Source organism: Pleurodeles waltl, chromosome 3_1, assembly GCF_031143425.1.
Source record: "Pleurodeles waltl isolate 20211129_DDA chromosome 3_1, aPleWal1.hap1.20221129, whole genome shotgun sequence".
In the NCBI taxonomy this organism is placed as follows: Eukaryota; Metazoa; Chordata; class Amphibia; order Caudata; family Salamandridae; genus Pleurodeles; species Pleurodeles waltl.
The window spans coordinates 967,871,888-967,888,729 of record NC_090440.1 but is presented as its reverse complement, the minus strand read 5'-3'; the positions used below and the strand labels follow the sequence as shown (position 1 = coordinate 967,888,729).

Sequence of the window (16,842 nt, the reverse complement as noted above, 5' to 3'; positions counted from 1 at the left end):
AAGAACCAGATATATGTTTCACTTCGATTCTCCTGGTAGAGACAGTATAGTCTTTGTTGTCTCTGGGCCGAGGTGAGTCGATCTATAATCCAAGAGAGGAAATGTATGGCTAATGGAGACTATTTTCATCTGTACTGCTTCTACAAGATGTCACCACTTTAGGCTCAAGCTCACTGTATTTAATATATGAATGTACAGCTCTGATTGAGAAGTGGGTGTGGGCTAGGAATATTGAATTCCAATTATTAACGGGTCACAATATTGTGACAACAATACTGAGGCACAAACTATCTAAAGTTAAGTTTATATACTTTTTGAATACCTTTCTCTGCACATATCTACCCTGGTAACAGGAAATGGCCCTTTCTGCAGGGATATCCCCAAACTTCTGCCTTCCTCCTCCTATTTTTCTGACCTTCTTTTTTTGGTTTTAGGACTCTGTGCACTTTACCACTGCTAATCAGTGTTAAAGTGTATGTGCTCTCTCTCCTAAAACATGGTATGATTAGCTTACACCTGTTTGGCATACTTAATTTACATGTAAGTCCCTTGCCCTGTAAATTAAATGCTACTAGTGGGCCTGCAGTGCTGATTCCGCCACCCACAGAAGTAGCCTTTCAAACTTGTCTCCACACATGCCACTGCAGGGCCTTCATGCACAGTTTGCTGCCAAATTGACTTGGATTTCAAACTACTTGCCAAGCCCTTAACTCCATGTTTATTACACCTAAATCACTACTAAGGTAGGCCCTAGGTATCTGGGTGCTGTGTAAGTAAAAGGTAGGACATATACTCATATATTTCGCATGTCCTAATAGTGACAAAGAATCTATTACATTTTTCAGCACTGTGAGGGCTGGTCCTCTCATAGGTTAGCATTGGGAATTCTCTTGAATACCGTTAAGTGGTAATTCCTGATCTGAAAGTAGCAGAGTTGCCATGTTTGGTATGTTTGGAAAGTTAGTGAGAAATCCTGCTTACTGGTAAAGTTGGAGTTTAGATTACTATTTTAGAAATACATCTTTTAGAAAGTGGGCATTTCTGTGTGCTTATATCTCTATGTGCTTTGCAGCCTGTCTTAAAAGCACTTCTGGACTGTGCTTGTTGACAGTTCCCTTTGTGCAGTCCATTCAGACAGCCATAAACACAGTACACTCAGTTGCATCTGCATACTGATGGGTCTTCCTGGGCAAGATGGGTGGAGCGGCTCACACATACAATTCATAGAGTAATGGCCTGACCCCAAAGAAAGGACTGATAACCCCACACAAATCATCTGGAGCCAGGGCTGTGTTGAAAAGAGTCCTTTGAAGTCATCCCTAGATCAAAGACATAAGGTACAGGGCCTCTGACCACATGTTTTCAGAGCACTTTTGGAACTGGCACTGAACCTCTGTCAGAAGGACTGCTGCACTGCTCAAATGACTCATCTGGAATGCTCTTCTGCTGTTGCCTTGCTGCCTGCTACTTGCTGGGTGGCCTTAAGGACTCACTGGATTTATTTTCTGTTTGTTGTCCTGCTGCCAGCTGCTCCCTGGCTGTGTTCTGCCAGTGGACTGCTGTTTGGCCGGGAGGAACAGCCAGTTTGACTACCTGCCCCATGTACTAGCCTGCTGCTTGCTATCCCCCTCTGTGCCCCTCACCTAGTATTCTCCATGGTATTACTGGATGACCACTCCATCCTTTGTAACAGTTGGACTGCTGTATGGTTCTGAGGCTGACAGATCCTATCTCTTTAGAATAACGCATGGTGAGCACTTTATGTTTGACGTTCATGTCCACACCCCTACCACGTGGTGAGTGCTTAATTTTTCATTCTCCTCCAGAGTGTACGCTCAGCCTTCACTGTATACGGAGTGACCTGAGTTCAAGGAATGCTAGCACACACAGATGTCACCCCTGCTGATTTGTGATCCCATATGTGTGATCAGCTGCATTTCCGATACCTTGGGTTTGCCGCCCTGTGTTTTGTGGGAACGGATGCCGCAGTTACGTAGAAGGCTCTGACACTGAAGCCAAGTCGACCCTCACACTACTGTAGCAATCACCAGCTTGGTGGGTGCCTTCCCCAGCAGCGGGAAACCACGCTGCAGTGTGAGTACTCAAGCCCTTTCCCCACATTCTGCTAAGAGCTGGGTTGCTGTTCCCTCAGGGTCCTTGTAGTCCACTGTGACTCACCAGCAGCGTACAGCAGTTCCAGAGCTGAAGACACCAGCACACTCCCCATAGACCACTGAGAAGCTTGCCAGCATTCTTCCCACAACTCCTGTAACTGTGGTAGCAGGCCTGCATGCTTGCGGGCATCTCCACTTGGCAACCACATATGTGGAGAAATCATGGAGTGTGTCCCCACTACATTTTGGCAACACTTTGGAGAGCAAGCTCTGTTGCTCGTTGTTGAGGGTCTGGTCTTCAACGAAAGCCCCGCTTGCCACCAGAGAGTGGTTCTTGCTTCATTCAGGGGCGGATTACCGTATTATAGGTAGTAGATACCCTACCTCCCTAATTCTACTAGGCTTTAAAAATTACCGTAACCCCTCTGATAAGAGCAAAGGGATCCATGTTGCCATTTGGCCTAGCCGTTACTGATGTATTCATGGTGACATTTTGAGGAGTTATGTACCTACAGTGATCTCTAGTGTTCTTAGATGCTTTGTCCAAAACAAACTGTTGCATTACATGCCCTGATGTTGTGATATATTATTCCACTGACAGGATAACAAATAACATTTCAGTAATTGTGTAATGTGCACAGACTTTATGATTTGTGTTACTTATGGTCCATGATATATCTACAATACAAGAAACCCATTTTTATACAACCACATGTTTAGCTTTTCTGGTGTAATTATTGGGTTACTGGTGTGAGTGTGTGTGCAAACACTTTACACATTGTCTCTGGGGTTATGCCTGACTGATGTGCGCCAAGCTACCAGGGGTTGAGCACAGAAACCCTTTTTCTAACTACATAAATATATGTGTGTGTGTATATATATATATCTATATATATATATAAATACATATATATATATGTGTGTGTGTATATATATATATATATATATATATATATATATATATATATGCATATATATGTGTGTGTGTGTATATATATATATATATATATATATATATATATATATATATATATAAATATATATATATATATAATTACACCGTTATACCTGTTAGCTTTTGGCATGGTTTCCCCTGTTGTTTTTGCTTCTGACCTTCTGTTTCTAATCCTGTGCTGAATATGGTTTTTGCTGGCTTCAGGACTCTGGGTACTTTACCACTGCTGACCAGATGCTGCAGGCTTGACACCACTGCAATGCAGCTGATGTCCCGCCACAGAGTCCCAAGTGCTGTGACACCACATCCATGACTCCTAACTCTGCCACAGCACCTGTGGCCCCGTGGTGTGATTGCAACATCACAAAGTAGATGCATTGCATATTGATCTGCTGTATTTATTAACCCTTGCCTTGTTGTAAGAAACCAATGCCTTGCCAACATCGCCACATCACCTCCCCTGCAACCATAAGGAACCAACGCATCAGCAGCCTGTCTGGCAGTAAGGAACAGACACCTCATCTCCCTGGTAGCAGTAAGGAAGTGACGTTGCACTGACTGCAGCGACGTCGCACCTTCCTGACTCCGTGTGAAGTCTTTTTCCTCATTTCCCAAACTACCTAGGATCCTTGCGACTCTGTGACCTGCCCGCACGCCCTTGTGAGTGGTGTCAGATAGTTGGGAATGACTCTGTCAAGACGCTGTGATATCCCCAGATGGAGCTATTGTGTTTCTTAGTGCTTTACTGAGATTTAATCTTTGAAAATGTTCATCTTTAGTTGTGTATGTGGGATTTTTGTCGTTGTATTCTTGTTTTACTCAGATAAATATTAGCTATTTTTCTAAACTGGTGTGAAGTACTTTTGTGGTGTTTTCACCTTGTTACTGTGTGTGTGTGTGTGTGTGTATACAAATAACTGCTTGAGACAAGCTACCAAGGGGTTCAGCAGGGGTTATCTTAGCTTTGTGACTCCATTACCCTAACTAGAGTGAGGGTCCCTGCTTGGATGCTGAAAAGCATTAGGTGTGTCATTTGGGTGCCTGTTTAGGTCATGAAGATCCAATAAATCATATTTTTCAACACACTGCAGAGTTTGTGTTTCCTTTATGAACGTGTCAGAGAATTTGTGACAAGTTATATTACCGGGAGCCTGACCCGTACACAAACCGTCATCGCTTGGACTGGGTGGCATCAGGACCTTCCGGCTTTAAATGGGCCGGTACTGTCTGGTACTGAGTACCTGCACTTCATTAAATTGAAGGGGAGCGTACCTGCACTTCTCAGCACTGTTCCAATACATTACTTTTGATGAGTACCGGCAGTTCTCAGGAGAAAAAGGTACTATGAATAGAGAGTAACTGTCTTTCTACATTATACAAATATATATATATATATATATACATATATATAGATGTGGATTCAAGAATAGTAAACCGTTACCTCCCTCTGTGCAGTTAGCTCATCAATACCCTCATATTGTGGTTCCGACCGATATTCCAAACAGTTGGCATTTTTAATTCGCTATTCCCTACTGAAATCCGAGGAGTGTCATGCCAGAGTTTAAGGTTAGCATTGTTCAAGTAAATTATTTCCATTCAGACCATTGACATATATTTATCTTATGCAGATATCAGGCAAATCTTGCCTGGGCCCTCCTAGCCCTATATCAGGTATTTCTTTTGTTACCAGGTGTAGTTAGGTTTAGGTCAGTTCGTTGGCCTAGGTCTTTCTGAAAATGTACGACAATGTGTTATTTAAGTTCTGGGAGTTTCATTCATCATGTATCATTTTCACGGTGTGACCTGTTAATCAATATTTGTAATTTCTGATATTTATATTCTCAAGAAGTCACGCGCCATGACACGTTTTGTTGTTTTTACGCAGTTTATAAATAAATTAAAAAACAATATTCGCAAAAAGAGGGCTTGCTAACCTGTCACGTAATCCAAAACTCACCACAAGTTCCACCGCACAGTGCCATCGCCAAAGGCACAATTCAAATGGTGCTTCCTGGTCGTGAAGGGACAAGAGGATAGCTCATAACTAGACCGTGTTGTAGTCATTTGGAGAAGACCACGGACAGGATGTTGAGTTAAGAGCTGACATAGGTGGCCCTCTGTGATGGTAGTGGGGAGCGTAGTTAGAAGGGTACTAACCAGGATGCTCCCTGCACCATGATTATAATTGTTCACCTCACATTGGCCTGCGGTACAGCTGTTATTAGGGGTCCTTGCTAGAGGTGCACGTGTGAGATGGGAGGGGTCACTTCTCTTACCTGCAGAAGTGTACATGGTCAGGTTGCACGAACAGGCGTTCGTGGTATTATTAAAATACTCATCTGTAGCACATGAGGCGGACTGGGCCGAGGCTGCAGAGGAAGACAGAGATACAGAAAAGGTACACGTTAGTGAAATCACTCAGGCTCCTTATCCAACTCGAAGCCCTTTCAACTTGCAACAATCCATAAGAGAACAAACAGCACACTAACCAGCTCTGGGGGTGTGCAACGCACAATTATTGTTTATGAAATATAATACATGCACAGGAATATTGGCTTAGAATGAATGAAAGTGACAGGATTCTAGAAAAAAGGCCCTCCTACTGAATTTCCTCCCACTGACAAAAACTCAAGGGTACCAAGGAAAGGAGTGTTGCTGCCCTCTCTCTCTGATATAGATGTATACATGAGAACAACAAATCCTCACCTGTGCACAAAATGCTGACAGCGAGGGCAAGGCCCAGCCAGGCCTTCATCTTCTAATCTATGGTATTGTTGAAGCCTCTGGAAGACAAAGTTAGCTGTTAGAGCCTGTGTAGCCAGCTACGCACCGGGGTAGCGACCCTCAGAGATGCATCTGCATCAATAACACATTTTGGTATCTCATGCACCCAGACCTGTCTGTTTACTGGAACTAATAAGAACTTCTGGATTGCAAATGAGAGCTGCCCCTGGAACAGTACCATATATGAACTTTTGTCAGTCTGGGACATTGATCGGACATTCTCAATCTACACCGTAGAGGGATAAATACCTTTACATGGTGCCCCCATCCCTAGAACACATTTTTGGGTCACCTGTTCTTTAGGCATAGTGGTGAAAAGAGTCGACTGCTCATGAGAACTTATAAGAACTCGTGCATGTCCATAGCTTGAAGGAGATCCTCTATGACCCACAGCATCAAGGGTACATGTCTTCACATAGAGCATCCACCCTTATGTAGACTGTAGCATTGCATACACCGTAGACTTATTGTTATAACCATAGTCTACTCACAGAAACATACAGAACGTCATCCTCTAAAGAGCTAAGAGCAGAGCAAGAACCAGTCTCAAGATCATGGCACCTACTGAAGCAGAGCACTGGACTATAAGGCGCTAGATTCAACACTGTTCACTTCAGGTGTGTACTAAGCAAATCCTATTTTTCAATTACTACACAGCATTGGTTTATTGCACCTGAGTGGCATGTGTTGCTTGGTTTGTGTAATGATGTTCATTATATTCACACCCCTATCAGGTATGTACGTTGTATAGTTTGGGTGCTCACACCCCATGAGGATTCGACACATGATGCATCCCAATACAAAAGGTAAACACTATAGACATGTCACAGAAATTCATTGCATGCTGTGCAGTAATACACACATATATTCTTCACAGCCATTGATCACATTCTATGTAGTAATGTACAAATCTTGCAACATGCACATCTTACAGTGATTATACATTATGGACCAATGTATTGCTATTGTAGTAAATACCTAGGGATATATGCAGTCAGTGTGCTTTATTAGCATACAGCGTACTGTATATAAACATGAACCCCTCATTACGACTCTCTTGGATAATGGCCATGAAGATTTACCAATACTGGCTGTAAATCTGAGAGTGGGGGATATCACCCTTAGAAATTCCAGGGAATTCAGAATTTCAACTCTAATTTCTGTTAAATTCTCAATTTTCCCAAGATTTTCACACAGATGTTTCAGCTGCTTTCATCGTGCATCTCATAATTAGCCCTGGACGGAGTTCAAGAAGTTCTGCTACGTGGAACTCTACCCAAAAAACTCTTCTGCGCAACGTGGAGTTCTGCGAGCAGCGGAGTTTGGGTAAGTTGCGCAGTTCACATTGATTTTCAGTGCAAGAGTTTCTTCCGCGCTGTAAAATCAGTGTGAACGGCATCACACAGTGGCCCAGAGGGCGCTACCTTCTTTCTGCCGCTCAAGTAGATTTCCCACTCCAGTGGCAGCTTCCTCAAGGCCAGTGGCAGCTTTCTTATCGTGAGCGGTTGTGGCGTAATGCTCACGTTGTCTTACCGAGTTAACGTTGGTGAGCGAGAGAAAAAACCCCGCTCTGCGCCACTTCGCTGAGTTTTTCAGAACTCTGCGCAGAGCACAGAGTGGAGAAAACTCTGCAAATGCTGCCAGTGGAGCAGAATTCTTCGCCCACGCCCTACTCATAATTCTGATGGGCCACTAACTTCTTTCTCCATCCTGAACGGAACTTAAGGGCTACTGGTAATGTAGGCCTCCTCTGTGCATTTACTGGGACAAGTAGGCTTGTCTAACCATCTCTTAATGCAACAAGTTAGCTGCACATGTGAGGTTCCTAGAGGATGTTGTCCAAGGGCAGACAGGGGCTATATTTGGACCTGTAGATATTAAAAGTTTTTGTAACACAGGAGACCTGCATAATCTGGTAGCGAGAATAATGAAATAGCACAAAGAGTACCCAAATCCACACTAAGTATGGTGCTGGGCAGTATGTCAGGTTTAAATTTACTGATGTTTCTTTTCTTGATCGCCGTCACATAGTCACTCACAGATATATGACAGGGTGGGATGGATGATAATATTCTGGAGATGGAGGAGTGACCAGTGAGATAGTGCCCATCTTCGTACCGCCAGTATCCTTCTATGATCACTCGGTAGACAAAGATGATTGACCGCGCCTGTGTCAGGAAAATGGCTGAACCTGTTCTGCAAGTACCTACCCGACAGGAAGTGAAGAACTTTTGTGAGCCAGCCCTGAGGCTCTGGAACTCACAACGGCACTCAGCGTACCAAAAATACTTGTTCAAAGGACATAATCCTGTGCTCACCAGTGCATAATTTGTAAATAAAAACGTGCCGGTGTTCGAAGCCCTCCTTTTAAACACGCGGCTGCTGCAATGAAATATGGGAACAGGGATAACTGAGGCGGCGTAATCCTGAAGCCATCTTGGGCCTCTTCAATTTATATAAAGCCACTCCCTGCCCCTTCAGCTCACTCTAGCAGCTTTCTGTTTTCTCCCTTTGTGACGCTTTTATGTTTTTCTCTTCTTCCATCTTTCTCATTTGTGTCTTTTGCTGGCAGCAAATGCTTGAGGCTGAAGAATAAGCCCCGGCCCTCAAAAATAAGTGCCGGTGCTCAGCACCGGATACAACAAGCACAAATTAAGCACTGGTGCTCACAATGAAGCCAATGACATGCGAACCACTAAGAAGCTGTAAAAGGGTTGGAGCTGAGCATAGCACAAGCTTAGGAGTGGACGACAGTACAGCTGTAAGGCTAGGGCTGATACATCACCTATTGAGAGTTTTTTCAGGGTAAAGACTGATACCTGTTTCTAAGATATATTATGCCTCAGGAAACCAGACTTCCTTATCAAACACCCATATTTAACATACTCCTCACTATTTATGTTTCAGGGCATCAATGTCTGCCACGACAGTCCCATGTCATGTAGACCAGGAACTGCAGACCAGTTACATTCCAGTTTTGGGCTTGGTATCTCAATGTTTCTCTTATTCTTAAAATGAATAGACAGAGACATACCTTTTGAGGCGAACATAAATGACTTCGTCTTTGTAGAGTAAACGTGCTTATGCAGCACTGACGGGCCTTCTATAGCTCTTGCTGCTATAGACAACAAGCAACAGTCCTACTGAAAGGATCTCATCACAGATGTGTTTACACAGCATCCCCGAAGCAACCTGGCCAAATATTTGCATTGTACTGGATGTATCAATCCATCACAGTGCAGAGGCCATGGGCAAACAGTTGTAGAAATCGTGTCATATTTATAAGGAAGGTTGCATTATGTAAATTGTTGCAAAGACAGTTAATAAAAATAGAGGGGCCTGCAAGGAACAGAGGATCTCAATCTCCACATTTACCAAATGTCAGGTATGCGACTCCATCCCTTAAAAGGACAGGGTTTTCAGTGCAAATAAAAGTGGCACATTGTGAAGCAGTCATGGCGGGAGCATCAGTGGTACATATGATCTCTCACTGCTTTCCTATACCTCCATAACTGCTACTCGCAGAGTAGAAGTTAAATAAAAACTGAAGACCTACAAAAAGAGCCTCGCACTAGAGTAGTCACAACTCATTGATACAGATCATTGTAAATGAGGAGGAAAAGGAAATAACTATACCGCCCACATTTTATTCCAATTCACAAACGCAATGCCTACAATGCAAATCACAAAAACATTTGTGCCTTTCTCTGCGACTTTGATCTGTTGCATTTTTTATTTTCACCCCGTATACCCTGCTACATTGCTCATTGATGGCTTTTCTGACGTTAAAGAAAACGCTCGTCCTCTTTTTACACCCAGAATGATTATTGGCACTGAATGGAGCGAGAAAGAGCAGCCCAGAAAAGATTTGAAATAGGAGTGTGAATAACATGCACTTAGGGCCTGACTTATTCTTTTTTAGCACCACATTTGCGTCATTTTGTGACGCAAAAGCGACACAAACTTACAAAGTATAATTGCATTTTGTAAGTTTGCGCCACTCTTGCGTCAAAAAATGATGCAAATGCGGCGCTAAAAAAGTATAAATATGGGCCATAATTAAATTTTATACGTTTGCGCTGCTTTTGCGTAAAAAAATGATGCAAATGCGGTGCTAAAAAAGTATAAATAGGACCGTATTTATACGGCCCTAGCGTCACAGGAGTGTCACTTTTTGTGACCCTCCTATGGCGCTAAGCACAGTGCCGTATATACAAGGTGGCGTTAAGCCACTTTTTGTGGCTAAACGCCACCTTGTAAATACGACTCCTTCACACGTAGTCCTTTGGGTGGAAGGGGCGTGCAATGGGTGTTGCTGTGGGCGTGCCACAGTAACACCCATTGCATTTTTACGCTGCCTCAGATTTATGAAATAATGCAAGCCTGAGGCAGTGCCAGGGCTCAACGAGGAGGAGTACTTTTATTCCTCCTTGTTTTTTGCTTTTTCTATGCGTGCTGTATTCTGCCGCACGCATAGAAAAAGCACAATGACACAAATGGTTGTTTATGTGCGGAAGGTGTCCCTTCCTGCACATAAACAATCATTTGAAAATGACGCTTTGGCACTTCCCAAAGCGCCATTAGTGATTGTTGATGTGCAGGAAGGGACACCTTCCCACACATATACAATCAGACCCCTCAACCAAGACATCCTTGCACAATGGTGCAAGGATGCCTGCGTTGGCGCTGGCAGATAAATTTAGCGCCAGCGCAGGGGAACACGCAGGGGTGCACCGTATTCAGTTAATACTAATCCCTGAGTTTCTAAAGTGACGCAGTGTGGCGCTGTCAATTTTGGCACAGCACCTCGTTGCGCCACTTTCCAATAAATCTGCCTCTTAATCTTTTGCGGAAGGTAAGATGAGACAAGATGAAACAAGCTCACCTAAGGAAGGTTATTTCACAGCGTCGAGGCCAGCATAGAGAGGGTACGTTTCTGCTGTCTGTGGACGTGGTCACAAGCAACAAAGATGAGATGACGTATCTAGGGGTATATGTAGACACAAGTAGAATGTTTGATCATTTAGAAGGAGGGTTGCGATATGTGAGTACCACAAAGGGAACTTTAAAGTGAATTCTGCTGTGGACTGGAAGCCACCGAACACACCTAAAAGAGGTGTGGGAAGATCAACCAACCAAGGAGCAGCTGGTGGATGAGATCTGAATTATATCCATGCACCGGTAGAGATGTTTACCTGCTTCAGTTACATAATCTAATATTTATGGACCACTGTGGTTGCTGCGGACGTGCAGCAGCGTGGAAGAAAAAAAGCACAACAGGATCCTTCGGGGCAGTTTCCATTGGAGAAAAAAAATGGCACCTGTGACCACTTGTGGAGCAAGCATGTGCTCAAACTTTGGTTGCAGAGGTCTTCCCTGCCGTACGCATTCGTAACTTCAGCCCAGTCAGAGTTACGTTTGAACCAATTGTTAATAAAACAGACACGGGTGTCTCACATAGAACACTGAAATCAACGAGCGGAGGCACAAAGCCACCGTCACGTGGCACTTACCCATAAAGGCAGTATGTGTACATCAGGGCAAATGCTACGTTTACCCAGAATACAACAGAATGTTTTGTATATCCGGTCACTTAACACGACATAACACATCTCCTCAGATAAAGCACCAGTTAATACGCCCCATTAGACAACACACGAGGAAATGCATCACATAGTATTACAAACCAGCTAATGTGTGATATCTGTGCAGACTCCTTAAATCTTTGCTGACGCTGTTGTGTACATGTTTATCGGTCCCCAAATACACTTAATAATAAACCGTTAAAGAAGAAATATATGGCATCAGATAACGTCTCATCAGATAATGCATCACCTAATACGTCTCATCATACAACACATCCCATCAGACACCTAACGAGATAATAACCGCAAAGGCTCTCTCTATGATTAGTATTGGTATTCTTTCTCACCGTAGAATCTATTCGTCTACTTTCTGACTAGGTCTGTGGATATCTTTGCAGGAAGATTACTCCTGGTCACTCCAAGTTTCTTTGCTTCAGCTCTGTGCTCTGCACCCTCCTCTTTTCTATTTTATAAGCCCTGGAGAGGAGGCAAGGGAGATACTTAAAAGTCGGGAGGCGAGGTATGTGGCTTGTGTAGTTGGCCATCGCTGGCTGCCGACAGAGGCGGTGGAATGTGACATTTGTCCTTGGTGGTGACACTCACCCCTGAGGGTGTCTGAGCTCCACCTTACCCGTGACTACAGTAGCACGGGATCCCCAGTGGCTAATGGAGCGGACATGGTGCTGGGGCTGAGGCCCACGAGGTGCAGTAAATACCTTGCTTACCTAGGCTGGGCCTTCAGAAAGAATTCTCATTTACAAATACAATGTTTACTAACTTTAATCTTCACAAACCATCTATATATTGTGTAAAATTAATTTTACTGTGTTGCTAAAACATATCTTACAATGTTCTTGTTGCTTATGCTGCAAAGACAAAACAAGCATTGGCAACGAGGCCCAAAAGGTGAGACATATTGGCTTTGCCAATACTTCTTTCCTTTTCCCTATTTTGGAAGCCCTTCTGCTACTCCTCTACTAAATCTAGAGATGATCCATTACAGAGCAATAGTGACAGTTCAATCCATGTCTGTACTAGCACGCCTGGTCTTTAGTAAGTAAACTTACAAGGGGACTCATATAGGTCGATGAACCTTTTGAATCCCATGGAGTATCCTAGTCATGCAGTGACTATTGAATCAATAACTAGCATCAATAATCAAGAAAACATTTTATGAAACACAATGTTAAACCATACTAATCAAGAATAACCACTACTCAGGGAAGAGTTAACAATTTGTATTTCCTTATTGCTTACAATTCTAAATCATCTGTTAGTTCAAACTTAATTCAATTCATTAATTCATTAATAAAACACCATCACTTAAGAAGACGTGTGAAAAGGTCATTCTATAAGCTACAACATTAGCATTGATAATGAAGTTCAGCAATTAAGTTCTTCAGTCAATTGTCACTGTCAACGTCACCCCTAACAGCCTTTCTAACCAAGATTAGCATTAGCATGGGGGGTCTTCATGCAAGAACAATTTAGAGAAACATTAATTTGGAAAAATCTACCTAAGTGAGAATCTCTATAAACAGCGCAGTTGGTACCTAGACGAAAAGGCATAAAAATCGTCAGTCACATTTTCATAGCTACCTATCCAGGATGGATCAGCAACAAGTCAGCCTTCATCTTCAGGTCACCAATCAGTCAGCTACTGATCAGGCTCACAGAGTATAAATCCAATATCAGCACCTCGGACAGCATCTCCTGACGTCATCAATTTTCTCCCCTCAATTCTGATTTCTTGCGCTTTGTCATGACTTTTTATTAGGGTCTCCCAGTCTATCCCCCTAACTGCTAATTGGCCCGTCAGTCAGCAGATATGACTTTAACCTATAGTTTTTGTTTATCAAATCTACTAATTTTCAAATGTTCCAAGTCACAAGAAGCGGATTGGTTCTTCATGCAATGTCCTCATCTTCTGGCCCTTCAGGTACCAAAATTGTTGCATATTGCTCTCCAGTCAGTGTCTCTATTGTTCAAGTCCTGGGAAAGTACAATTAGCCTGCTCTGCACATAATTGTATCAAATTGTCTCATCATCTCCTGTCCGCCGGTACATTGCAGAAAATTCTAGCTAAGTAACTGAATGGGTCAAGGTTGTAGTCAGCGGTTTCCAGTCCTTTGCAAGGCGTCTGGTTTTTCCATGTTCAGGGTGTGCGAGGCCCAGTAGAACTAGGCCTTTAGTTCAGCTAACTTAGTAATACAAAACAGAGGTTATGCGTCTCATTATGACATATTACTACATTTTTCTCATATATTTTTGTTATTTTGCACATTTTCAGTCATACTAGTACACATGGTGATCATACCCCGAGGGCACATTTTTCAAACATGCACATTATTTTTCTATAATGAATTTCTCTATGCATTTTCTCACTAGTAATAACATATAAATCATTAATAATTTTCTTAATTAGCATGTCTGCTTCAACATCTGTAACACCTGTTGTGGTACACTGATTGTTACTCTTGAACTGAGATGGCTAACACACAGCTCTTTGCCTCACTAGTGCACCTATCCACTGACGTGTTGACCCCGCCAGTACTAGAACAATGATATGTAACTCTGTTTGTTTACCTCAGCAGAGAAAACTTTAACACTCAAATCTGCCAGTGCACCGGACTTTTCTCAGGTGTAACACCACTTATGTCTCCTATTCCAGCCTGCAAGGCCCCCTGCTACTCCAGCTACTGCATAGTACTTCTGAGGCCTATCTTTTCCTGTTACCCCAGCTATGAAGCCATTAAGACTCGGTTGTGCAGTACACATAACGTGTCAACCACTAGCCCCTCACAGGGCTTCCTCACCCCAGTCATAACAGCAGGAGGGTGTCATGACTGGGGCGAGGAGGACCTTATTTGGGGTAATCAAGTTTACTGTTAAGTAATGGTTTAATTTACAGACATAATATGTACAGTATTCATCGTATGTTTTTAGAGCTTTGAAAAGCATGTTCCTACCTTCACTCTAGGAGGCACTTGTTCCATCCAGAGATGCTATTGACAATGCAAGATGTATGAGTGTACTCTTCCCTGTAAATGGAGACTTCACCCTATGCTAATCGTAGTAATGAGTTCCACCTGAGTAAATTAATTGACCCAGCTAATCAGGTTTGTGAACTTGCTCTGGGGGGGGGAGAATGAAGCTTAACAACACGTATTAGATTATATTTCTTTATTAGAAGGTCCATCCACTCATTGTTTCTATTGTGAACAAAAATCATAATTGATACGTCCAGCTGTATATTCATTTAATCCTTGTTTATAGATCCATTCCTGTGTTTCATTTGATGCAAAGTCTTTTATTTGGCCGTTTGTCCGACAACCACAGCCAACAGGCATCTCGAGGAAAACCCTTTTTATCAGGGTTTTAAATGCGAATAGTGGTAATTAATTTCCTTTTTTCTAGTATGTATTAAAAATGTATTTCTCAGTTTGGTTCCCCCAACGACGATGTCATCAACTGATTTGCTTATATTGTCAGTTTTCTTTTAAGTTTCATTAGTTGCCCCAACGATGGCATCAGCAATCTATGTTCGATGAGTTATGGAAGGACTTTCTTCAATAGAATGATAGGAGGAAAAAAATGCAATTTCATATTTACTCTAAGTATCTGGAAATGCATGCTAACTATATCCCCAGGTGTGATGCATGCCTTAGGCTGCTTATGAATCTAAATAAATGGAACTGTAGGAAAATCATAGGTGTGTCTCTGTTCCTGTGTGGATTTACTCTGTTTAGAGAAACAGGTCCATATAAGTTAGCTAGTTTAGGGCCAGTTCACTAACTCATTTGCGGCATCATGTATGTATGGAAATAAATCAATTTACATCCGCCAGGAATTCACAAAAAAGGTACGTACAATGTTTTACTTATACGATGGCTACATGATGAGAGCAGCAGTAAATACCACACCAGGAATGTGAAGCAGGCATAACAAGGCATGTATAGCTGTGTATGTTTGTGAACGTTCACAAACTCAAACATCTGTGGGTATTCACACTTTCCGGTTGCTGGAGTAACTCCTCACCAGGATGGTAATTTCCAGAGTTGATGAAGTGTAGCAGAAGGAAGAAGATTAAAAAAGGAAACAAGTGTGTCTTTTTTCAGCAGGTTCTAACCACACAGAGCACATTCTACGCCGTGTAGAATTACATACAGTGAGAGTAGGAGTCCTTGTGAAATGTCACATGACATTCTCACAAATACTTGGAACCCCATGACTGTCCAAGCCCTCTTCTGGGAATCTATGTGAATATCAAAAATAAGCAAGTCTGCACCCATACCTACGAGCATTTTTATGGGTGAAGATTTACTACTTTTTATGTGAATCGGTCCTGTGTTTGGTCACTGAAAGCCTGATTCACGAAGTCCTTTAGCTTTCCGCAGTTTAATATACATGCTGAACAACAGCAACTGTGCATATACAATCCGGCTCGTGATTCCGGGGATTTTTAGGTACAGAACTGCCCAGGCAGTGTCAGGATAGCAATGCAAATTGCTAGTGCCTTTCTCACACTTACTTATTATTTATTGTTTGCACTTCTAATGTTGTATACAAGATTTATGTGAGAAGTAGCATGAAAGTACACTATGCACCACATGCGTGTATGTGATGTCATGAAAACGAAGTCTTTCTTAACATAGAAAATGTATTTTCTATGTAAAAAAAAAAAAAAAAAAAATTAAACTTTGAAATTTTACAATATCCAAAGCTGAGGATTTTGAGCTCAATCGCCACATGCATTTTAGGGCAAACATACATTTGCTAGAAGAAACATGACAGCTGGAGTCTGCTCCGCACGCACTACTGTTTGTTTTGTGAATAGGCTATGTTAGATTCTTCACAAATCGTATCAATGTACCTATGCCTACTGGGAATTGGGACTTTTTAAAATGAAGCCAGAGTTAAGAAAGTTACACAGACAGTGGCCTATTTAAAATGACATTTTAAACTACTTAAATTAGAGAATCTGCAGTTGTCTTTTACTTACTCTTCCAGGACTCAATGAATTGGCTCAGAACATCTAAAATGGATTAAACGTGAACATTCAGTGGATATTCATATACAACTAGTACAAATTAAAAGACGTGCGCCCTTTGCACTTTTCACCTTCATTATTAGGGGGTTGTCATTTCAGGGCCGATTTACTAAGTCCTGTAGAAGTAGATAAAGAATACTTCTGTAGCACCACTTCCTGTATTCTTACATGCCTTTGTAAATAGGCCCCACTGTGTGGGTGGCTACTTCACACAGTGAGGTACTGGCATCCTTGCATGTTTAGACAAGCATTTGCAATGCAATAGATCTCACATTTGCAAGAGTTACAGCTATTGGAGTTGTAAATGTCAATGTCTTTCATCTATGTGTTTTGGTTTGGAGTGTAGTAGATGAA

At 42.3% G+C, this 16,842-nt stretch overlaps 1 protein-coding gene across 1 annotated transcript in view; it reads right to left on the bottom strand.

The window, feature by feature from the left end:
* LOC138283295 (uromodulin-like) overlaps positions 1-11,960 on the bottom strand; it is a 94,446-nt gene extending 82,486 nt beyond the window's left edge. Inside the window, exons 1-3 of the mRNA XM_069221316.1 lie at positions 11,786-11,960; positions 5,776-5,852; positions 5,346-5,438 (exon numbers count right to left, since the gene is read on the bottom strand). Coding sequence (XP_069077417.1) covers positions 5,346-5,438; positions 5,776-5,824 — 142 coding nt within the window. The 5' untranslated portion in view covers positions 5,825-5,852; positions 11,786-11,960. The remainder of the gene's footprint in view (positions 1-5,345; positions 5,439-5,775; positions 5,853-11,785) is intronic.
* Between the last annotated feature and the right edge of the window lie 4,882 nt (positions 11,961-16,842).